The following is a 25,013-nucleotide window of genomic DNA, read 5'->3' on the forward strand; positions in this document are numbered from 1 at the left end:
TTACCAAAGCCAATTAACAATAGACAATAGGTGCAGGAGGAGACCATTCGGCCCTTCGAGCCAGTATCACCATTTACTGTGATCATGGCTGATCATCCACATTCAGTGGGTCGGGTACTTTTCGGCGCCGCTGTTTCGGCACCTCCGTTTATAATATCTGTACTTATCAGAACCCTAACCCTGACCCTGACCCTAACCGTAACACCCCGAAAAGGCAAAGCGGTGGTGCCTAAATGGCGGCGCCGAATGGTACCATTCCGCATTCAGTACCCCGTTCCTGCCTTCTCACCATATCCCTTGACTCTGCTATCTTTAAGAGAGAGCTCTTAATAAGAGCTCTTAGATAAACTCTCTCTTGAAAGCATCCAGAGCATCGGCCTTCACTGCCTTCTGAGGCAGAGAATTTCCTGATTCACAACTCTCTGGGTGAAAATGTTTTTCCTCATCTCTGTTCTAAATGGCCTACCCCTTATTCTTAAACTGTGGCCCCTGGTTCTGGACTCCCCCAACATCGGGAACATGTTTCCTACCTCTAGCATGTCCAATCCCTTAATAATCTTATATGTTTCAATAAGAAAGCCCCTCATCCTTCTAAATTCCAGAGTATACAAGCCCAGCCGCTCCATTCTTTCAACACATGACAGTCCCACCATGTTTCCACTAGTGGGAGAGTCTAGGACTAGAGGTCAGCCTCAGAATTATAGGACCTTCCTTTAGGAATTAAAGGGAATTAACCTTGTGAACCTACGCTGCACTCAATAGCAAGAAGCACCAATTAAGAGCAGACGAGGGCATTCGATCCAATTTGTGATCCCAGCTACAAAGACAGATGTGTACAGCAATTTGTTCTTCCCCCGCACAATTAAAGCATGGAATAATCTCCACCCAACTATAGTTACCCAACCAGATGCAACTAAATTTAAAGTAGCTCGTTCTTCCCAATAACCCTTTCTGGCTTAAGCCCTCCCTTCACCACCTCCAGTTTAAATTCCATTTGGAATATTTTGGAGGACCAAGAAACCAAGAACCAAGAACCAAGAATGTCCTTCCTCAAATTTGGAGACCAAAACTGCACACAATACTCCAGGTGTGGTCTCATTAGGGTCCTGTACAACTGCAGAAGGACCTCTTTGCTCCTATGCTCAACTCCTCTTGTTATAAAGGTCAACATGCCATTCGCTTTCTTCACTGCCTGTTGTACCTGCATGCTTACTTTCAGTGACTGATGTACAAGGACCCCCAGATCTTGTTGTATTTCCCTTTTTCCCAACTATTCAGATAATAATCTGCCTTCCTGTTCTTGCCACCAAAGTGGATATCTCATATCTATCCACATTAAACTGCATCTGCCCACTCACCCAACCTGTCCAAGTCACCCTGCATCCTCATAGCATCCTCCTCAAAGGTCACAAAAATCTGCAGATATGCTAATGTTACTTTTAATCCCTTAATCTAAATCATTAATGTAGTAGCTGTTGTCCCAGCACCGAGCCTTGCGGCACCCCACTAGTCACTGCCTGCCATTCTGAAAGGGACCTGTTAATCCTTACTCTTTGTTTCCTGTCTGCCAACCAATTTTCTATCCATGTTAGTACTCTACCCCAAATACCATGTGCTCTAATTTTGCCCACTCATCTCCTATGTGGGACCTTATCAAAGGCTTTCTGAAAGTCCAGATACACTACATCCACTGGCTCTCCCTTGTCCATTTTCCTAGTTACATCCTTAAAAAATTCCAGAAGATTAATCGAGCATGTTCGTCTTTGGAGTGTGGGAGGAAACCGGAGCATTAGCAGGTCACGGGTGGAACGTACAAACTCCGTACAGACAGCACCTGTAGTCAGAATTGAACCTGGGTCTCTGGCGTTGTGAGGCAGCAACTCTACCGCTGTGCCAGTGTGTTGTGGTTTAACCTGCGTTCATAATTTCATAAGTCATAGCAGATGAATTAGGCCATTCGGCCCATCAAGTCTACTCTTCATTCAATCATGGCTGATCTATCTTTTCCCCTCAAACCCATTCTCCTGCCTTCTCTCCATAACACCTGACACCCGTATTAATCAAGAATTTGTCAATCTCTGCCTTAAAAATATCTATTGACTGGGTCTCCAGAGCTTTCTGTGGCAATGAATTCCACAGATTCGTCACCCTCTGACCAAAGAAATTCCTTCTCATCTCCTTCCTAAAGGAACATCATCCTTTTATTTTGAGGCCGTGGTCGCTGGTCCTGGACTCACCCACTAGTGGAAACATCCTCTCCACATCCACTCTAGCCAGTCATGTGCGTTGTGGTTTAATCTCTAACCCAATAAAATAGAGATAGAGTCATTGAGTGACACAGCGTGGAAACAGGCCCTTATGCCCATCTGGCCCACACCAACCAATATGTCCCACCGACACTAGTCCCACCTGCCTGCGTTTGGCCCATATCCCTCTAAACCTGTCTTATCAATGTACCTGTCTAAATGTTTCTTAAACGTTGCGATAGTACTTCAACTACCTCCACTGGCAGCTCATTCCATACACCCACTTTTCAAAGCTTTCACCATACCTCAGTCCACATGATGATAAACTCGACACAACACCACCATTTACATGAAAAAGCTACCCCTCAGTTTCCTATTCCCCCCCTCAAGTCCTGGCAACATCCTCGTAAATCTTCTCTGCACCCTTTCCAGCTTGACAACATCTTTCCTTTAACATGGATCCCAAAACTGAACACAATACTCTAAATGCGACCTCACCAGCGTCTTATACAACTGCAACACGGCGCCCAAAACAGGCAGGTGTCAGGGGTTACTGGGAGAAGGCAGAAGAATGGGGTTAGAAACATAGAAACATAGAAAATAGGTGCAGGAGGAGGCCATTCGGTCCTTCGAGCCAGCACCGCCATTCATTGTGATCATGGCTGATCGTCCCCAGTCAATAACCCGTGCCTGCCTTCTCCCCATATCCCTTGACTCCACTAGCCCCTAGAGCTCTATCTAACTCTCTTAAATCCATCCAGTGACTTGGCCTCCACTGCCCTCTGTGGCAGGGAATTCCACAAATTCACAACTCTCTGGGTGAAAAAGTTTTTTCCCACCTCAGTCTTAAATGGCTTCCCCTTTATTCTAAGACTGTGGCCCCTGGTTCTGGACTCGCCCAACATTGGGAACATTCTTCCTGCATCTAGCTTGTCCAGTTCTTTTATAATTTTATATGTTTCTATAAGATCCCCCTCATCCTTCTAAACTCCAGTGAATACAAGCCTAGTCTTTTCAATCTTTCCTCATATGACAGTCTCGTGAATCTACGCTGCACTGCCTCAAGATAGATCAGCCATGATTGAATGGCGGAGTAGACTAGATGGGCCGAATGGCCTAATTCTACTATCTCGTATGATCTTATGACTCTTTGCGTGCTGGTCACACACGTGGATCTGTAATCGCGGGTTACAATCATTCCGCATTTTTCTGTACACTGTGGATTGTAAGGCAGCAACTCTACAGCTGTGCTGCCCAATCTTTGCCCAACTGTGTGAGTGAATGTACATCTTTAAATGAGCTGGACAGTAATGGGGATGGGAGCATCAGCTGAATTGGGGAAACGTCAAGGGAATCGCTAGGGAGATGAAACAAATGGTTTCTTTTAAGGAAAAAACATTGGGAAGCCTTAATAACATTGAAGCCTGACCGTTGCATAAGTGTCAGACCAGACACTGGTGCGGCACGGTGGCCCAGCGGTAGAGTCGCTGTCTTACAGCGCCAGGGACCCGGGTTCCATCCCGACTATGGACGATGTCTGTACGTTCTCCCCGTGACCTGCGTGGGTTTTCTCCAAGATCTTCGCTTTCCTCCCACACTCCAAAGACATACAGGTTTGTAGGATAATTGACCGGTAAAAATTGTAAATTGTCCCTAGTGTGTGTAGGATAGTGCTAATGTACGGGGGTGATCGTTGGTCGGCGTGGACTCGGTGGGCCGAAGGGCCTGTTTCCGCGCTGTATCTCTAAACCAGATGCTGTCAGAAATGCAGCTGTGCAGAGTTCCATTAACAGAGTTCCATTAATTCATCACTGCTGTTCGGCCAGTACTGACCCTCGCCATTTTATGCTGCCAGGTAGTGCAAGAGAACGAGAACGTTGTCTTCTGTCTTGAATGCGCTCTTCGCCATGTGGAGAAACAGAAGTCGTGTCGAGGGTTGAAGATGATGTATCGCTACGATGAGGTTAGTAGATGCTTGATATTGTGTTCAGTTCTGGGCACCGGGTTATAAGGAAGATATTGTCAAGCTTGAAAGGGTTCATAGAAGATTTACAAGGATGTTGCCAGGACTAGAGGGTGTGAGCTATAGGGAGAGGTTGAGTAGGCTGGGTCTCTATTCCATGGAGCGCAGGAGGATGAGGGGTGATCTTATAGAGGTATACAAAATCATGAGAGGAATAGATCGAGTAGATGCACAGGGTCTCTTAGCCAGAGTTGTGGAATCGAGGACCAGAGGACATAGGTTCAAGGTGAAGGTAAAAAGATCTAATCGAAATCTGAGGGGTAACCTTTTCACACAAAGGGTGGTGGGTGTATGGAACAAGCTGCCAGAGGAGGTGGTTGAGGCTGGGACTATCCCATCATTTAAGAAACAGTTGGACAGGTACATGGATAAGGATAGGTTTAGAAGGATATGGACCAAACTCAGGCAGGTGGGACTAGTGTAGCTGGGACATTTGTTGGCCGGTGTGGGCAAGTTGGGCTGAAGGGGCCTGTCTCCACACTGTATCACTCTGTGACTCTATCTGCACATTGGGATTACAGACCTTAATGATAATTAATAATTCTCAAAATTCCATAATTCCACTAAGAAATAATAAAACTTGCTGGGAACAGAAATGCATTCATGATTATGCATGGCATTAGGCAGATGGGGCTCGTCAGCCTGGGAAGGCAGTCCGTCTAGGAGAGGGAAAACTCTGATTTAAAACCCCCACTGCCTTGTGGCCATATCCAGTCATGGAAAAGGCTCCTGGAGTCAACCTCAAGAAAACCCGTAGTCGGAGCCCTTAAGTTAGTTCGTCGTTGTCTACAACCTCGCTCTGGCAGCTCCTGCGACGGCGCTGGTGCCAAACTGTAACGGCCCTGCTGTTCCTTTGGATCGATCAGCGACGTGGAGAGGGGGGGACGTGCTGCATGGGCAACAGCCTGTCCTCCATATAACATCGCCCAGGCTTGCATCTGACCAGGATGCATCACCCATGGTCAGTCATGGGGGGGAGCGGGAGGGGCCTACTACTCAGGTTAAAATTAAGACATAAGACATGAAAGTGCAGAAACAACATCTGATAGGAGCAGAAATAGGCCATTCGGCCCATCACATCTACTCCACCATTCAATCATGGCTGATCTATCTCTCCCTCGTAACCCCATTCTCCTGCCTTCTCCCCGTAATCCCCAATACCCGTGCTAATCAAGAATCATGGCCAACTAGTCACGGCAACATATTAGTCAGGAAACATGAATCATTTGATATTGATTTAGGTTTATTGTAAGGGTTTGAAGATGAAGGAATATATGGAAGGGTTTGAAGATGAAGGAATATATGGAACCAGGTTTGGTTTTCGTTCAGTGGGACAGTGTGAAACAGGCCCTTCAGCCCACAGAGCCCGTGCTGACCATCAATCCCCCTGCACTAGTTCAGTTGAGAGATACAGCGCCGAAACAGGCCCTTCAGCCCACCAAGTCCACACCGACCGGAGATTCTGTACATTTTAACACTATTCTACACACACTTGGGACACTTTACAATTATACCAAGCCAACTAGCCTACAAGTCTTTGGAGTGTGGGAGGTATCCGAAGAACTCGGAGAAAACCCACGCAGGTCATGGGGAGAACGAACAAACTCCGTACAGACAGCACCGGTAGTCAGGATTGAACCCGGGTCTCCAGCGCTGTAAGGCAGCTACTCTACCGTCGTGCTAACGAGTATACAGACAGTGGAAGTCAATAGGACGACAGTGAAACTAAAACGACAACTCGGGTGGGGGACAGAAGGAGAGAGAAGGGATGTAAAGCGTTACTTGAAGTTAGAGAAGTCAATGTTCATACCGCTGGGGTGTAAGCTGCCCAAGCGAAATATGAGATGCTGTGGCCGAGGACAGGAAGGTCAGTGTGAGAATGGGAGGGGGAGTTAAACTGTTTGGCAACCGGGAGATCTAACTCGCGTAAGCAACGGTTTTTTTGTCTTTCGATTCGTTGCTACAGGATCAAATGAACATCTTAGTCAATCAGATCTGTGGAAAAGCAGCGGCAAAGAGCGGCAGCAACAGTAACAGCAACAGCAACACCAGTACCAGCAAGCCTGCACTGAAGCGTGGGCCGCGGAAACGAGCCACCATCGACGTGCCAGCAACTAGACTCTCATCCCTGTCCAGAAGTGCTACAAGTCCCCCCTGAAGTTGCCAAGTCTTGTACTCAGTTGTTTTTTTTTCTTTTTGTACTATAATTTTGTGAGTACTTGCTAGAAAATGCAAGCTGTCTTTGCACTAGCTCTAAAGATGACTTCTGTTTTTGTTTTTTTTGTTAGGAAGAAAAAAAAATAGCAGTTTTGTTTTAGCATTAAACGTGTTGGCTTATTTCTTTTGGGAACACCAGACGCTGCAATTGCCAGTGTTCACTTGGACTGCAGTAGCGGGCGTTTTCATTCACTGTTTTAAACAAAAACCAAGTCAAAAGGGCTGAACAGTAATACCGAGTTTGCGATGGCTCTTGTGGTCGAAGCAAACCTCTTGTATCTGATTTTCTTTTTCGTTACTGTGAACAGGTTGGGGATGTTTTGAACCCATTTGAACTCGGCTGAAGAGTGCTGTGTTTTTGTTTTTCAATGTTCAGATCTTGCAATTTCAATCAGTCGAGCAGCTTTTTGGAGGAAGCAAGGAGGAAAAACTTGAAAGAAACTGCTTCATTTTGGCGACGTTTTATTTTTATTTTGTCGTTTAATTATTATTTTTTTTTCCGGTTGTCTAAAAGGTTTAAATAAAAAAAAAATTTGCTTTTCTATTTAGGAAATTATACTATTGTTTTTATTTAGAGTCACGGCAGCTGATGCTCGATCTGGTTTACAAGAAGTATAGAAAATGGTGATTTTGAAAGTTGAAGTAAAGGTGAAATGTTTCTCCTTACCAGCATATCACTATGCATCTGTATTAATGTTTGTCTGTCTGGAGAAAATGGTGCCTGACTATCATTAGCAGATTCGTAACGTTTTTTGGTGCTGTCAAAATTCATTTTATCGGAAAAGGATAAAACCCTACGATAGTGTCCTTTATCAAATTTACCGAGGCATGAACTTACCTCTTGCTTCGGCTTTGTAGACGTGCAATCTTTGTAACATTCCATTTTTAATTCCACGTTCATCTCTCGTGTTGCGTTTCTCCCCTCCCCCACCTCCCCCCCACCCCCCGACACAGAATCAGCATTAAAACAAAACCGTTCAGTTCATCGACGCAAGGCGGTGACTATGGAGAGCCACTAAGAGGAGTGCATATTTCTTTGTAGAAATGTGAAAATGCACCTCCTTCATTTCTATTTTACTTTCCATATTTGTAAAAAAAAACGACGAAAAGGAAAAGAGACAAAAAAAAATGGAAGAGGAGAGGAAAAAATAGACTTTGTACATATGCCTGTAAATTGTTTTAAATACTTGAGCCTTTCGTGAGGGGGGGGGGGGGGGGGAGGGAGGAGGGGTGAGGGGGAAGCGGGTGGGAGGGAGGGATCAAGCCACAGATGAAGAAAAGCCTTATGTTTTCAGTGTCTTCATCGGTTTTGGAAGCTTACAGGGTTTCTTGTAACAATTAAGTGCTGCTTACACCCTTGAACAAATTATGGAGTAGCTAAATGCCCCCCCTCCCCTCCCCCCCCCCCTGCCACCACCACCCCCCTTCCAGTGTATTTTATTAAAAAACAAAAAAAGGGAAACCATTGTTCATTATAACTAGTTTTCATTGTTGAAAATGCAACATTACGCGTAGCTACTCATGTTGCACTGAGCTTGCCAGTATGACTGTCAAGTAGTCATTTATTTTTTTCTTCCTTCCTTCCCCACACCCCCCTTCCCCACCCCCTTTGTTAGTTGGTTGATGTTACTGCAGAGGACTGACCTGATTCGGATTATTTAAACAACATTACTGATTTCAAAAGTGTTTTTTCAAAATGTGGTTGTCCAGTTTTTATGGCCTTACTATGTATTTTTGTTTCTTCTTTGAGAGCAGACATATTTGACTATTGCTTACGGATTGACATTTAATTTATTAGTGCCGCTCTGCACCCATACCTTCTCTGTGCAGAAAGAGTCCACATTGTAATTGCCAGTTTTTTACTTTTCAGGTTTGTACTTAAAAGTTTAATAAAACTTTTGAGCAGTTTGCTTGCGAGGTCGAGTTATTGTTCACTAGATGCGATGGTGCTGGGTATCATTCTTGGGGGAAGGAGGGAGTGCGCTGGTTTGTTATTGTCACATGTGCGGTACACTGACATTTTTTTGTTTGCCTGCTATCCAGTCAAAGATTACACATTGTCACAATCAGGTTCGATCCCGACTACGGGTGCTGTCTGTACGGAGTTTGTACGTTCTCCCCGTGACCTGCGTGGGTTTACTCCGAGATCTTCGGTTTCATCGCACAGTCCAAAGACGTGCAGGTTTGTAGGTTAATTGGCTTGGTATGTGTGTAAAATTGTGCCAAGAGTGTGTAGGATAGTGTTAGTGTGCGGGGATCACTGTTCGGTGCAGACTCGATGGGCCGAAGGGCCTGTTTCCGCACAGTATCTCTAAACTAAATAAAAAAAGCTTTTGTTTGCGTGCTATCCAGTCACACATAAATCCGATAGAGCTGTATTTAACAATACTATAAAACTTAGAACTGAACCATCCTACCAACAACTAGAGAGCAGTCCTGAACTACTAACAACCTCATTGGAGACTCTTGGACTATCCTTGATCTGACTTTACTGGTTTTATCTTGCACTTAATGTTATTTACATTATCCCTTTATCATGTATCTGTTCACTGTGGTCGGCTTGATTGTAATCATGTATCGTCTTTCCGCTGACTGGATAGCACGCAACAAAAGCTTTCACTGTATTTCACATGACAATAAACTGAACTCAATCCTATACTAAAAAAATGTGAAATACGACAAAGCAGTATAGCAAAACTCTTTATTTACTGATTGTTAAAGTGCACAACTTTTTTCTGAATTCTAACACAGTTAGTTCTAAACCATATCGTTTAGGGTGGGGGAGTGGGAAACTCAGGCAGGCAGGATCATTTTATACAACATTTAAGTTGAAAATGCCTTGTTATTAGAATGCGTAACTCAAATGTGTAAAGCAAATATTGAAAGAGAGAGATTCATTCTGCAAGCCTTAGAAAATGAGCTGAACTTGAAGAAAACAGGTAATCAGCTATAATTTGTTACAGAATATGTTTATATAATCATTGATGTTAATCTCCAGTGGCACTGGGTAATAGGAATCTGCTTGTTCAAATTAGAAAAGGGAAAAGACTCTGGATTAGATTTTTAAGTCTGTTCTGTGATATTGGTGGCATTCCACACGTTATGCAGAGTCACTGTCAAAGATCTCCTTGGGGGTTGAGATTACTGCTGCTAGGCAGGTGTCTATTTGAACTTCCTCTTCGTCAGACTGGACCAGTGGGGTGTTGTTTTCACTGGCGCTGTGGCTGACCGAGTCAGCGGAGGTGGAAGAGACGGAGGATAACTTTAACCTCAGCTCGGCCTGGCTTGGCACTTGCAGCGTTATTTCGCTTTGATAGGAATCAGACTCGGATACTGTAAAAAACATAACAACAATATGAGTTATCGATAGGCCGGTACTCGTAGAGCGATACAGCGTGGAAACGGGCCCAACTTGCCCACATCGGCCAACATGCCCCATCTACACTAGTCCCACCTGTCAGCGTTTGGTCCATATCCCTCTAGTTATAGAGTGATACAGCATGGAAACAGGCCCTTCAGCCCAACTTGCCCACACCGGCCAACATGCCCCATCTACACTAGTCCCACCTGCCTGCGTTAGGTCCATATCCTTCATAACCCACCTGCGGTACCTCCTCCAGTAGCTTGGTCCATACACCCACCACCCTTTGTGTGAAAAAGCTACCCGTTTAATCTACCCCCCCCACCTTAAACCTATGTCCTCTGGTTCTCCATTCCCCTGCTCCCTAACGTGCGTCTACCCGATCTATTCCTCTCATGATTTTGTACACCTATAAGATCACCCCTCATCCTCCTGCGCTCCAAGGAATAGAGTCCCAGCCTGCTCAACCTCTCCCTATAGCTCAAGCCCTTGAGTTCTGGCAACATCCTCGTAAATCTTCTCTGCACCCTTTCTAGCTGAGGAAAGATTCTTAAAACTGCCAGTGGTTAGCAAGCAAGCTCGTCTCAGCAAGACATCCAAACATTTCATACCATAAGACACAGGAGCAGAATTAGGCCATTCAGCCCATCATGAATGCTCCGCCATTTGATCATGGCTGATCTATTTTACCCCTCAACCCCATTCTCCCCATATCATTTGACCCGTACCAATCACGAACCTATCAATCTCCACTTAAAAAAACCCTATTAACTTGGCCACCACAGCCGTCTGTGGCAATGAAGAGGAATCTCGCCTATCCATGCTCTCCAGAGATGCTGCCTGACCTGTTGAGTTACTCCAGCACTCTGTGTCCACAGATTCAACACTGAGTCTATGACAGCTATAAGACTTGATAGAAAAGAAAGGTATAGAAAAGATAATGTTAAGCTGGAAAGAGTGCAGAGAAGATTTACAAGGATGTTGCCAGGACTTGAGGGCCAGAGCTATAGAGGTTGAGCAGGCTTGGACTTTATTTCTTGGAGCTTACCCAGAGTTGGGGAATCAAGAACCAGGGAACATAGGTTGAAGGTGAGGGGATACATGCAACAGGATTCTGAAGGGCAACCTTTTCACACAAAAGATTGTGGGTATATTGAACAAGCTACAAAAGGAGATTGGCGAGGCAAGGACTTTGACAATATTTAAAAGACATTTGGATAGGTGCATGGACTGGAAAGTTTAGAGGAATATGGGCCAAAAGCAGGCAGGACTACTATGGATAGGGCAGCTTGGTCAGCATGGGCAAGTCGGGCCGAAGGGCCTGTTTCTGTGTTGTATGATTATGACAACCCTCTGGCTAAAGAAATTCCTCCTCATTTCCTTTCTAAAGGAACGTCCTTTTATTCTGAGGCTGTGCCCTCTAGTCCTAGACTCTCCCACTATTGGAAACATCCTCTCCACATCCACTCTATCTAGGCCTTTCTTTATTCCAACAGTGCAGAACTCTACAATAATATTTTAATATTTCAAAGTGCTAAATTACATTGTACACAGTGCTGTATTAGACTTTAGACTTTAGAGATACAGTGCAGAAACAGTCTGCGCCAACCAGCAATCACCCCGTACACTAACACTATCCTGCACACTAGGGACAATTTACAATTTTACCGAAGCCATTTAACCTACAAACCTGTACGCCTTTGGATTGTGGGAGGAAACCGGAGCACCCGGAGAAAACCCACGCAGGTCACGGGGACAACGTACAAACAGCATCCGTAGTCGGGATGGAACCCGGATCTGTGGCGCTGTGAGGCAGCGACTACTGCTGTGCCACCGTGCCGCCATCTTATTGCCAAGATGGAAGCAATGCTGATAAGTGATGGGGATCATGGATCATTCCACATTCAATCATGTGCCAATTGGCCAGTGGCTCTTTAATTTTAGATTCCAGCAGATTCTTTCAAAAACGCACAGTTAGTTTGCAGTTAATAATAAATTGTCATTGACTGTGATAAAAAAAATCTTTTGCCAGATTTTAGTCAGAGGGCGGTGAATCTGTGGAACTCTTTGCCACAGAAGGTTGTGGAGGCCAAGTCAGTGCATATTTTTAAGGCAGAGATAGATAGATTCTTGTTTATTATAGGTGTCAGGGGTTATGGAGAGAAGGCAGGAGAATGGGGTTAGGAGGGAGCGATAGATCAGCCATGATTGAACGGCAGAGTAGACGATTTGCCAAATGGCCTAATTCTATTCCTATCACTTATGATCTATGATCTTGTGATTTAAGCTGCATCTTTAAACTCTAGGTGATATATCCTGCTATCAATGCCAAAACCTTACTGGGCTCAGGCTGGAGGTGCTCAGAACACGGGTCTGACCCACTGAGTTTCTCCAGCACATTGCTTTTAAGTTAAGGTTCCAGACTTGGGCAAGTTAACCACACTCTAATCTACTTGAAAACAGTGAAAGTGTTCAAAAACAAGCACTGATATATTTAAGGCAGAGATTGACAAGTTCTTGATTCTTCTTCTTGCGTAGAAGAAGACGCAAGAAGTTCTTGATTAGTAACCTGATATTCAAAGATTATGGGGAGAAGGCAAGAAAATATGATTCATTGGGAAAACTGGATCAACCATGATCAAATGGTGGAGCAGACTCGATGGGCCGAAGGGACTAATTCTGATCCTGTGTCTTATACTCTTATGGCACAGTGGCGCAGCGATAGAGCGCCAGAGGACCCGGGTTCAATCCTGACTACGGGTGCTGTCTGTACGGAGTTTGTACGTTCTCCCCATAAACTAAAGTTACGGGGAGAAGGCAGGAGAACGGGATTCATTGGTAAAAACATATCAAATAACAGCACACACTTGATGGGCCGAATGGCCTAATTCTGAACTTCTGTCTTATGGTCTTATAGATTACATCCGAGAGCAGGATTCCAGATGCCCAAGTAGCTACAGATAACTATAGTCATGCAGCAATACAGGTGGAAAACTGGCCCTTTGGCCCACTTGCCCACACCGGCCAACATGTCCCATCTACACTAGTCCCACCTGCCTGTGTTTGGCCCTTATTAAATAAAATGGTGTTGATGTAAAATGCCTTCCAGTGTCAGAATCTGGTTCAAACTATTAATGGCATTTTAATTTGCCCATTTGGCCATGCTGTGCTTTAATCCTTTGTTGAATATTCCCCAATTATATTATGCTGCCTCTGCATTTATTTATATTATATTAATTTAGATGTAGTCCCACTTCAACCTCCTTTCCACATGAGATTGGCTTGAATATCATAGAGTGATACAGAATGAAACAGGTCCTTCGGCCCAACTTGCCCATAGCGACCAACATGCCCCATCTATAGTAGTCCCACCTCCCTGTGTTTGACCCATATCCCTCCAAACCTGTCCTATCCATGTACCTGTCCAAATGTTTCTTACACGTTGCGATAGTTCCTGCCTCAACTAGTTCCTCCAGCAGCTCGTTCCATACACCCATTTTCAAAGCTTTTCACTGAACCTCGGTACATGCGACAATAAACTAAACTCAATTCAACAAAACCCTTTGTGTGAAAAAGTTATCCCTCAGCTTCCTATTTTACTTCGGAGTCACGTGAGTGACTACGTGAAGAACCCCGCCACGACGCATGCGTGTCATATCGCTTCACGCTTGCGAAACGTCAGGCGGGGGGAAGCGTTCCCCACAGCGGTAAGTTTGAAACCGCGACCTGCAAGTAAGAAATTTACTCTGCGGTAGTTTTGTTCCCCGCGCTGTTTTTACACGGGGGGAAGCTGGACAAAATAGTGTCCACAAGTGCTGCGAGTAAAGCTGGCTGGGGAGGACCGCGAAGTTGCGGGAGCCAGCAGCAGCTGAAGGCACAAGCCCCGTAAGGGATCAGCTGTGCCAACTTTTGGTCCCGCGCCGGCCAGAACACCACGGCCGGGCGGGAGACTATTCAGAATGGGGCCGTCGACTTTTTGGACAAGTCAGAAATGGCAGGAGACGGGGTGGAACGACGTTCCCCCGTAGCGACAATTTTAACCGGACCTGCAGGTAAGAGCTGCGGTCTTTTTTGTGTTTTTACCATGCTAATTACAGGTGGAGAAACCAACGGGCTGCGACAAAGCTGGTGGGCTAGATGGGATCAGCTGTGCCCGATGTCGCCTCCGCACCGGCCAGATCCACTCCACGGCAGGGCAGTAAGGACAAAGCTGGTGAGGGAGGACCGCGGAGCAGCGGGCAGCCAGCAGCAGCCAGCGGCACTCGGATCACTGATAGTGGGATCAGCTGTGCCCGATGTCGCCTCCGCACCGGCCAGATCCACGCGGCCGGGCGGTAAGGCTAGACACAAAAACAAACAAGGTCGTGGACTCAGAGGAGTCCGACTTTGAACAACCACAGGCGGCCAGCGACCGAGAGCGCTGGAGCCGGATGGAGCGGTGTGTTGGAGCATTTGCTCCATGTGACAGACTCCGGGAGATGGAGTCGGGTCACTGTGGGCCCTATGATAAACCCACAGCAGTACCTCTTGAAGGGCTGCACAGTGCTTCTACCTCATCAGAGAGGAGCACTGCGGGTCAGTTCTGGGCTGACCTGGAAGAGGGGTCCGCAGAAGGAAAGACAAGTGTGCAAGGGGTGCAAGAACAAGAGAACCTACTGGAACCCACTACGACCAAAGACAGCACCCCCACGCACTCACCAGCAGAACTGGTGAAAGCTCGAAGGCCCGGTACTCAAGACATGAGTCTTTTTTAGGCCATGGCCCAGGCCGACCTTCTTGGAAGATGCGGGGACCTCCAACACCAACCAAACCGAAAATCCAGACACCAGCGCAACAACAGCAGCGAAGAACCTACAAAAAGAAGTAAACCTGCCACTGGTAACTATGGAGGTAGGTGGGTCTGGTTCCCTACAAAATACAGGGAGCATGGAGGTTGGGTGGAGATTACACTCTTTTCTGAAGGCATGGAGCATGTTAACAACCGATACTTACATCTTAAGCAGTATCCAGGGATATACAATAGAGTTTATACACAAGTACAGCCCTCCAGTTCAACATATACTGAACCGAATGTTCGTGCCTTCTGATAAAGAAAAATCAAAAGCGCAAGCTGAACTGGAGCGGCTTTACATAAAAGGTGTAATTGAGAAAACTCAACACGAACCATTAGAATTCGTGTCCAATATATTTATCAAAAACAAAAAAGATGGTGGTTGTCGCATCACCATAGATCTGACAAAATGGGTACCTTTGTTACTGCTAAACAATTAATTTCCAAAGGTTACTTCATGGCCAGCATCGATTTAAAAGATGCTTACTATTCAGTGCCTATACGAGGTGACCACAGGTGTTACTTAAAATTCAACTGGATGGGACAACACTGGCAGTATAAAGCACTGCCAAATGGTTTATCATCAGCCCCAGGCTGTTCACAAAAATTTTGAAACATGCCCTAGCGTCTACGGAAACGTAAACATATGGTCATGGCATATTTAGATGACATACTCATTGTGGGCAAAACTTTGGAATTGGCCAAACAAACTGTAACAGCCACAAAACAGTTATTTGAAAAACTGGGATTTATTATCCATCCAGTTAAATCTAAACTAACGCCTTCCACTACTATGGACTATTTGGGGTTTCACCATTGACTCAGTTCACATGTCGGTGACTCTGCCTAAGGGAAAGGCTAGAGATTTAATAGAGGCTTGCATAACCTCATTGACATCAGCAAACCATCTATCAGATTGGTAGCAAAAGTAATTGGCAAATGGTGGCTGCCTTTCCAGCCACACAATTTAGACCTCTACATTACCTAAACTTACAGAGAGCAAAAATACAAGCGCTCTAAATTAATGCAGGTCACTTTGACAGACCTATGAAACTACCAATCAAGCTAAAATGGTGGATAGATAACATCTGGCTTTGTTCCAATCCAATCATTGTCAGTAACCCTTCCATGGTACTACACACTGATGCCAGTGCACTTGGGTGGGGAGCCACCAATACCATCACCAACTGTGGAGGTAGATGGACTGCTCAGGAGGCATCATTATTACTCACACTGGGCATAAACTACCTGGAAATGTTGGGTGCATTACATGGCCTAAAGTCATATTGTACTGGGTCATATCACCAGCATGTTAGACTACAGATAGACAATACCACCGTGGTAGCATACATTAACCACATGGGTGGAAACAAATCGACATCATGTGACAATCTGGCTAATACAATTTGGCAATGGTGTATCCAGAGAGATATTTGGATATCAGCCACTTACCTACCAGGAAGACTAAATTTAGTGGCAGGCACCAGGTCACGCAAATTTAATAAAAACACTGAATGGATGTTGAATAAAAAAGTATTTGCTGATATTACAGCAAAATATGGAACACCAGATATCGATCTATTCGCATCCAGACTTAACCACCAGTTATCAAATTATGTTTCATGGGAACCAGACCCTGGGGCAGCGGCGACAGATGCATTTTCGCTGCATTGGGGTGGAAATTGTTTATTTACGCATTCCCTCCTTTCTGCCTCATCAATCGGGTATTAAGGAAAATACAACAAGACTCTGCGTCTGGTATTGGTAGTACCCGATTGGCCTACTCAACCATGGTTCCCAGTGGTATTAAACATGGTATTAGAACCATGTATCACCATCCCACATAGACCAAATTTATTGCTACATCCGTAACAAGGGATAGCCACCCATGCCATAAACCATTAATTTGTAGAGTTATAAAAACACCTCTACTACAACTGGGACTGACGGACCGAACAGTGAACATGATCTCGGCGGCCCAAAGACAGTCAACCAAAAAACAGTATCTGGTCTATATCAGGAAGTGGGCGATGCACTGCCATAAAAACAACATCACCTACAGAGACATGAACATCCCGTCTGTTCTGGAATATCTGGCAGGCCTCCACTATGATGAGGGGCTCAGTTACAGTGCCATCAACTGCGCCAGAAGTGCCCTATCGACTTACCTATGGCAGGGGACAGAGCGTTACTCTGTTGGGACTCACCCACTGGTAACAAAACTTATGAGGGGAATTTTAATACTAATCCCCCAAGAACCAGGTACTCCCAAATATGGGATGTAATTATTATCCTGAAGATGCTCAGGAATTAGTCTCCAGCAACAGCTCTGTCCCTACACAGACTGACATTAAAAACAGTCATGCTAATGGCATTGGTCACGGCACAAAGGGTACAGTCACTGCATAAACTAAGACTGGACAACATGACTTCCTCAACAGAAAATATTACGTTTCATATCTATGAGTTAGTAAGCAGAACAGACAGGGATCAGCAGGCCTCAATATACAATTTAGGTAATACCCAACAGATGACCGTCTGTGTATAGTAAGACATCTGTCGTTATACATGGAGAAAACGAGGCAATGAGAAGGCACTTTTTGGTCAGCCACTAGCAACCACACAAAAGAGTGACGGTCCAGACCATCTCAAGATGGCTGAAACAGGTGCTAACACAGGCTGGGGTGGATACTAATATTTTAAATCTCATTCCACCAGGGCTGCAGCTACATCGGCAGCGATACAGTTGGATGTCCCAATGGACCAAATCCTCAAGGCAACAGGATGGTCTGGGGGGGGGGGAAAAACATTCCAATTATTTTACAATAAACCAGTAATGAAACCTGGAACGTTTGCAGAAACAATTTTAAGTTCTGTAAATTAATTTAAACCCATAAAAAGGGGTTATAAATTTGTGTTAATAAATTTTGATTTCAATGTCGAATTCATGTCCAAATTATGTTAACACAATTCCTCCTAGTCATCAAGGCAGACGTGATGCATGGACTCGTTTCCACGGCATGAAATCACAGAGCTTTAAAATCTTCACGTAGTCACTCACGTGACTCCGAAGTAAAATAGTAAGATTAAACGAGAATTTACCAGTTTGAAGTTTGATCTGTATTTTATGAGGAGTTACGATGAGGGATTACGTGCCCTCCGCTCCCACCCTTGATCATATACTTAACTGGTATCTCTTCTCTAATCTTACTATGTTTAGTCATTACAGTTATCTGTGATTTCACACCGCTGCTTTGAAGAATGACACGCATGCGTCGTGGCGGGGTTCTTCACGTAATCCCTCATCGTAACTCCTCATAAAATACAGATCAAACTTCAAACTGGTAAGTTCTCGTTTAATCTTACTATTAAATCCCCCCTCATCTTTAACCTATGTCCTCTGGTTCTTGATTCCCCTACTCTTGGCAAGAGACTGCGTCTACCCGATCTATTCCTCTCATGATTTTGTACACTTGAGATGGACAAAATAGCCACAAATGACTAAAAAGCGCATTCTTTCACCTGTGGTACTACACTCATGAATTGTGTACTTGCTCTCCATTGTATTATAGATTTAATCATTCCTTAAGGCAATCTATTTCCTATGCAAATTTAACTTGGCTCCTCTCTGCTCAATTCTGCCTGTTTACTTATTTCATGGATTATTAACTTTGCTGAAAGTCGCTATAAGTAATTTGATTCCTTCTCTTTTAAGTTGGCTGTGTCCTCCATGTTCCCAGGTTGATAGATCAATTCCAACTCAAAGGGTGAGGTGGTACAGTGGCGCAGCGGTAGAGTTGCTGCCTTACAGCGCCAGAGACCTGGGTTCCAACCTGACTACTGGTGCTGTCTGTACGGAGTTTGTACGTTCTCCCCATGATCCGAGTGGGTTTCTCCGGTTTCCTCCCACACTCCAAAGACATACAGGTTTGGAAGTTAAATGGCCTCGGTAAAAATTGTAACTTGTCCCCAGTGTGTGGGATGGTGCTGGTGGATGGGGTGATCACTGGTTGGAGCGTACTGAGTGGGCCGAAGGGCCTGTTTCCGCACTGAATCTCTAAAGTCTAAACTAAAGTCTAAACTGCAGACATGAAAATGACACTGCACATCTTCGATGCATTGCTGAGCAATTGTCACATCGTCTGGTCATTAGTGTGCAGACTGATGCACACATCCACCACATGGTGGCAGACTCGAGCTGTCACAAGCACGCACAAGGATGCAACACCTGTCCCTTTACCTCCTCCCCCCTCGACTCCATTCAAGGACCCAAGCAGTCGTTCCAGGTGCGACAGAGGTTCACCTGCATCTCCTCCTACCTCATCTATTGCATCCGCTGCTCTAGATGTCAGCTGATCTACATCGGTGAGACCAAGCGTAGGCTTGGCGATCGTTTCGCCGAACACCTCTGCTCGTTTCGCAATAATCAACCTGATCTCCCAGTGGCTCAGCACTTCACCTCCCCTTCCCATTCCGAATCTGACCTTTCTGTCCTGGGCCTCCTCCATGGCCAGAGTGAGCACCACCGGAAATTGGAGGAGCAGCACCTCATATTCCACTTGAGCAGTCTGCACCCTAGCGGCATAAACATTGACTTCTCCAAATTCCGATAGCCCTTGCTGTCTCCTCCCCTCCTCCCATTCTCAGCTCTCCCTCAGCCTTCGGGCTCCTCCTCTTCCTTTCTCCTTTCTTCTCCCCACCCTGCATCAGTCTGAAGAAGGGTTTTGGCCCGAAACGTTGCCTATTTCCTTTGCTCCATAGATGCTGCTGCACCCGTTGAGTTTCTACAGCACTTTTGTCTACCCAGGGTTGGATAAGTTGCTTTGACATCGACCAATGGAATCCCATCACCAGTTCCATCTTTCCCTTTTGTTCTTCCCCTTCCCTCAACTTTCTGCAGCGACCGGGCTCACTGTGACCCCACCCCCTCCCCAGGTCCTCCCATCCACTCCTGTTATAGAGTCATACAGTGTGGAGACGGGCCCTTCAGCCCAGACCGACTAAGATGTCCCATCTACACTAGTCCCACCTGCCTGCGTTTGGCCCATAATCCCTCTAAACTTCTTATCCATGAAGAAACTTTCCCTGATACTTTTAAAACGTCATTTATAACAGGCAGACCTGTGAGACTATTTTGTGACCAGTGTAATTCACAAATCACTTTTCACGCAGTTAATTTGGTCTCTGGACGCCTACATGCAGGAACAGAACATTACAGCACCAGAGACCTCGGTTTCTATCTGGACTATGGGTGCTGTCTGTACGGAGTTTGTACGTTCTCCCTGTTGCTCTGGTTTCATAAGTTCTAGGAGCAGAATTAGGTTATTCGTCCTATCAAGTCTACTCTGCCATTCAAACATGGCTGATCTATCTTTCCCTCCCAACCCCATTCTCCTGCCTTCTCCCCATAACCCCTGACAGCCGTACTAATCCACACCTTAAAATTATCCATTGATTTGGCCTCCATAGCCTTCAGTGGTAATGAATTCCACAGATTCACCACCATCTGACTAAAGAAATTCCTCCTCATTTCCTTTCTAAAGGTTCGTCCTTTGTTTTGAGGCTGTGACCTCTGGTCCTAGACTCTCCCACAAGTGGAAACATCCTCTCCACATCCATTCTATCGAGGCCTTTCGCTATTCGGCAAGTGCAATGCAGTCTCCTCCCATGCTCCAAAGACGAGCAGGTTTGTACATTGCCCCTGGTGTGTGTAGGATTGAACCCGTGATCGCTGGTCTGCGTGGGCCCGTTGGGCCAAAGGGCCTGTTTCCGTGCTCTATCTCTAAACTAAACGAACTAAACATTACCGAACACTGGAGAATTTTCATTGTTATCATCTCCACTTGAGTTGAGAAATACGTCCAAAGCTTCCTGATCAGACACGTCCATGAGATCCATCTGTTCCAGCATGTCCACGTTGACCTCCATGGAGGACATGCTGCCAATGGGCTCTGCAAAAATGATCAACATCAAACACATTAAAACCACAGCAAAACACAAAAATTGATGCAAGTGAATGGTGAGGCCACATTTGTACTACTGTGCCAGCGGGTCAGGCAGCATCTCTGGAGACAAGGAATGGGTGACGTTTCCGGTCTAGGCCCTTCTTCAGTCTTGGACTCTCTGTCTATTCTACATTTTCCTTGATCTTTGACCTCTTTGACCTCGTTTTCACACCTTACCCTTCCATATCTCGGTGTCTCCCTCTCCCCTGACAGTCTGAAGAAATGTCACCCCATCCTTCTCTGCAGAGATGCTGCCTGACCCGTTGAGTTACTCCAGCTTGTGACTATCTAAGGGATAACTAGGTTGCTTTAGATACCACTGCCCCCCTGTCAGAAGGATGCTGCAAGCGGTGATTACAGTCACAATCCCTTGGCGTTAATGTGTCAGGCACTGCTTCTGAAAAATACTAACCAACCCACCAAACGCTGCCTCACTAGCAATATCCTGCACTATCCTAGGGACAATTTGCAAATTCTACTGAAGCTAAATCAACGTACAAGCCTGTCCATTTTTGGAGTGTGGGAAGTAACCGCAGCACCCGGGGAAATCCCACGCAGGTCACAGGGAGAACATACAAACTCCGTACTGACAGCACCCGTAGTCAGGATCAAACCCAGGTCTCTGGCGTTGTGAGGCCACCTCCAGTTTAAATTTCATTTGGAATATTTTGGAGGACCAAGAAACTAAGAAACAACTCTACCGCTGCGCCACCGTAGCGCCTAATCTCTGATCGCGACTTTATTGTTAGAGTCTTTTGTTCATCCATCCATCACTGGGAACCTTCTCTTACAGTATATTTACAATATACATCAATGATTTAGATGAAGGGATTAAAAGTAACATTAGCAAATTTGCAGATGACACAAAGCTGGGTGGCAGCGTGAACTGTGAGGAGGATGCTATGAGGATGCAGGGTGACTTGGACAGGTTGGGTAAGTGGGCGGATGCATGGCGGATGCAGTTTAATGTGGATAAATGTGAGGTTATCCACTTTTGTAGCAAAAACAGGAAGGCAGATTATTATCTAAATGGTGTCTTTGGGAAAAGGGGAAGTACAACAGGATCTGGGGTCCTTGTTCATCAGTCAATGAAAGTAAGCATGCAGGTACAGCAGGCAGTGAAGTAAGCGAATGGCATGTTGGCCTTCATAACAAGAGAAGTTGAGTATAGGAGCAAAGAGGTCCTTCTGCAGTTGTTTTGGGGCCCAGTGAGACCACACCTGGAGTATTGTGTGAAGTTTTGGTCCCCTAACTTGAGGAAGGACATTCTTGCTATTGAGGGAGTGCAGCGTAGGTTAATTCCCGGGATGGCGTGACTATCATATGCTGAGAGAATGGAGCGGCTGGGCTTGTATACTCTGGAGTTTAGGATGAAAGGAAGTCTTATTGAAACATATATGATTATTAAGGGTTTGGACACGCTAGAGGCAGGAAACATGTTTCCCGATGTTGGGGGTCTAGAACCAGGGCCACAGTTTAAGAATAAGATGTAAGCCATTTAGAATGGAGACGAGGGAACACTCTTTCACACAGAGAGTTGTGAGACTGTGGAATTCTCTGCCTCAGAGGGCGGTGGAGGCCGGTTCTCTGGATACTTTCAAGAGAGAGCTAGATAGGGCTCTTAAAGATAGCGGAGTCAGGGGATATGGGGAGAAGGCAGGAACGGGGTACTGATTGGGGATGATCAGCCATGATCACATTCAATATGGTTATGGCTGATCATCCAGAATCAGTACCCCGTTCCTGTTTTCTCACCATTTCCCTTGATTCTGTTGGAGATCTATGTCTAAAGGGCCTGTCCCACGAGCATGCGACCTGCATGCGGCGAGCACGACCAAACCGGAAGCGGGGGCTGTGCGGAGGTCGAGTGATCCCCGTACAGGGCTGGTCCCACCAACATGCGCCTACATGCGGCGAGCGCGACCAAACGGAAGCGGGGGCCGCGCGGAGGTTGAGTGAGTGACGTGAAGTTCGAGCGAAGTCCGCGGGAAGCTCGCGCGTGACGTATGGCGTCAAGACGCTGCGTACGGCGTCAAGACGCTGCGTACGCCCTTCGAGGCGGTGCGTACGGCGTCGAGGTGGCTGCAGGCCGTTGCCGCGCGGAAATATTGAATACGGTCAGTTTTTCGGAGCCCGCGCGATGTCGGGACCAGCTCCGCAAAACTCCATACGGTTCCGGCGATCGATGTGGGACCGGCCCCGCGAGGCCGTACGGCTCAAGTAACCACGTTAGGTCGCGCTTGCCGCTTGGAGTCGCATGCTCGTGGGACAGGCCCTTAACTCTCTCTTGAATACATTCAGCGAATTGGCCTCCACTGCCTTCTGTGACAGAGAATTCCACAGATTCACAGTTCTCTGCGTGAAAAAGTTTTTCCTCATCTCAGTCCAAAATGACCTACCCCTTATTGTTCAACTGTGACTCCCTGGTCCCTTTTTCCTGTATCTGACATATCCTGACATATAATCTGAAATTGAGATGTGCACTTAGCTCAGATGTTTTTTCCCCATGTAAATTATCTTGACATCCCCCGTCCAGCACCTACCCCGCCTCCCTCAGTTGTTAAATTCAGACATATCTTTAGCAATTTTTTGCAGCATTAATAGGGAATGTAAGCAAAAAATAATGTTACGACTTGCATTTTAAGAGGAGCCTCCTGATAATAGAATATAACCATATAACAATTACAGCACGGAAACAGGCCAACTCGGCCCTTCTAGTCTGTGCCGAACACTTATTCTCCCCTAGTCCCATCTACCTGCACTGAGATCATAACCCTCCATTCCATTCCCTTCCATATACCTATCCAATTTATTTTTAAATGATAAAATGGAACCTGCCTCCACCACTTCCACTGGAAGCTCATTCCACACAGCTACCACTCTCTGAGTAAAGAGGTTCCCCCTCATGTTACCCATAAACTTCTGTCCCTTAATTCTCAAATCATGTCCTCTTGTTTGAATTGTCCCTACTCTCAGTGGGAAAAGCTTATCCACGTCAACTCTGTCTATCCCTCTCATCATTTTAAAGACCTCTATCAAGTACCCCCTTAACTTTCTGCACTCCAAAGAATAAAGACCTAACTTGTTCAACCTTTCTCTGTAACTTAGTTTGCAGTTCCTGGTGGCGGCGCGACTCGTTGCAGCGGCTCCTACAGCCTGTCCGTCTTTTTTTTATTTTTGTCTAGTTAAATGTAGTGTTTGTGTTTTTTTGAGCTTGGTTTTAAATGTGTATATGTGGGGGGCGGGGGGGGGGGGGGGGAGGGGGAAACCGTTTTAAATCTCTTCCCTGTTCGGGAGACCCAACCTTTTCCCTGTCGGGTCTCCGTTGTCGTTGGGGCCTAGCACCGTGGAGCGGCCTCCAACCTGAACGACCCGGGGGCTCGGGAGACTGCGGAGCTGTGGGACTACTCACCATCGTGGGGCTGGCCGGCCTCGGAGCGTGGGGAGCTGTGGTGACTCGCTGCTGCGACTCGACTCCTGGGGCTCGGAGGCTCCAGTAACGCAGCCGCAGGTCCGTTGGACTGGGACATCGGGAGCTCGCGGGTCCGGGGGGAGAGAGAGACCGCTTCCCGGAGCTCCCGCAACGCGACTTCTCCAGCCCGTGTCGCGGGGTTGGAACGACCCGGACCGGGACCGTACATCGCCCGGCGCGGCTTCATGGCCGTGGGACTCACCATCGCACGCTGGGGCTCCGACCTTGTACTTTCAGACCGGGAGCGGGGCCGTAAATCGCCCCGCGCGGCCTAAAATGGCCATGGGACTTATCATCACCCGCCTGGAGCTTGGACATCGGGAGAGAAATTGAGAGCAGGGGAGAGAAAAGACTTTGCCTTCCATCACAGTAGGTTCACTGTGATGGATGTTTGTGTGAACTTAATTGTGTGTATGTCTGTAGGACATTGTTTTTGTTTGTATGGCTGTGGAAACAAAATTTCGTTTGAGTCTCACTGGGGCTCAAATGACAATAAATTTGTATTGTATTGTATTGTATTGAAACCCAGGCAACATTCTAGTAAATCTCCTCTGTACTCTCTCTATTTTGTTGACATCTTTCCTATAATTTGGCGACCAAAATTGTACACCATAATCTAGAATTGGCCTCACCAATGCCTTGTACAATTTTAACATTACATCCCAACTTCTATACTCAATGCTCTGATTTATAAAGGCCAGCACGCCAAAAGCTTTCTTTACCACCCTATCTACATGAGATTCCACCTTCAGGGAACTATGCACAGTTATTCCTAGATCCCTCTGTTCAACTGCATTCCTCAATTCGCTACCATTTACCATGTAAGTCCTATTTTGATTTGTCCTGCCAAGATGTAGC

The 25,013-nt window shown here is 46.1% G+C and overlaps 2 protein-coding genes across 3 annotated transcripts in view; one reads left to right on the top strand and one right to left on the bottom strand.

Annotated features, from left to right (window-relative positions):
- Positions 1 to 8,396, top strand: part of jarid2 (jumonji and AT-rich interaction domain containing 2) — a 336,587-nt gene extending 328,191 nt beyond the window's left edge. Inside the window, exons 17-18 of one of the 2 annotated variants that reach the window (XM_033014235.1) lie at positions 4,102 to 4,209; positions 6,236 to 7,030. In XM_033014235.1, the coding sequence (XP_032870126.1) occupies positions 4,102 to 4,209; positions 6,236 to 6,427 (300 nt within the window). In that variant the 3' untranslated portion in view covers positions 6,428 to 7,030. Of the gene's footprint in view, positions 1 to 4,101; positions 4,210 to 6,235 lie in introns of both variants that reach the window. The other variant, XM_033014234.1, reaches the window with a different exon arrangement.
- Positions 8,397 to 9,172: 776 nt separating this feature from the next.
- dtnbp1 (dystrobrevin binding protein 1) overlaps positions 9,173 to 25,013 on the bottom strand; it is a 158,006-nt gene continuing 142,165 nt past the window's right edge. The window contains exons 9-10 of the mRNA XM_033014256.1: positions 20,486 to 20,629; positions 9,173 to 9,819 (exon numbers count right to left, since the gene is read on the bottom strand). Coding sequence (XP_032870147.1) covers positions 9,587 to 9,819; positions 20,486 to 20,629 — 377 coding nt within the window. The 3' untranslated portion in view covers positions 9,173 to 9,586. The remainder of the gene's footprint in view (positions 9,820 to 20,485; positions 20,630 to 25,013) is intronic.

This window comes from Amblyraja radiata, chromosome 2 (assembly GCF_010909765.2).
Source record: "Amblyraja radiata isolate CabotCenter1 chromosome 2, sAmbRad1.1.pri, whole genome shotgun sequence".
Taxonomy (NCBI): Eukaryota; Metazoa; Chordata; class Chondrichthyes; order Rajiformes; family Rajidae; genus Amblyraja; species Amblyraja radiata.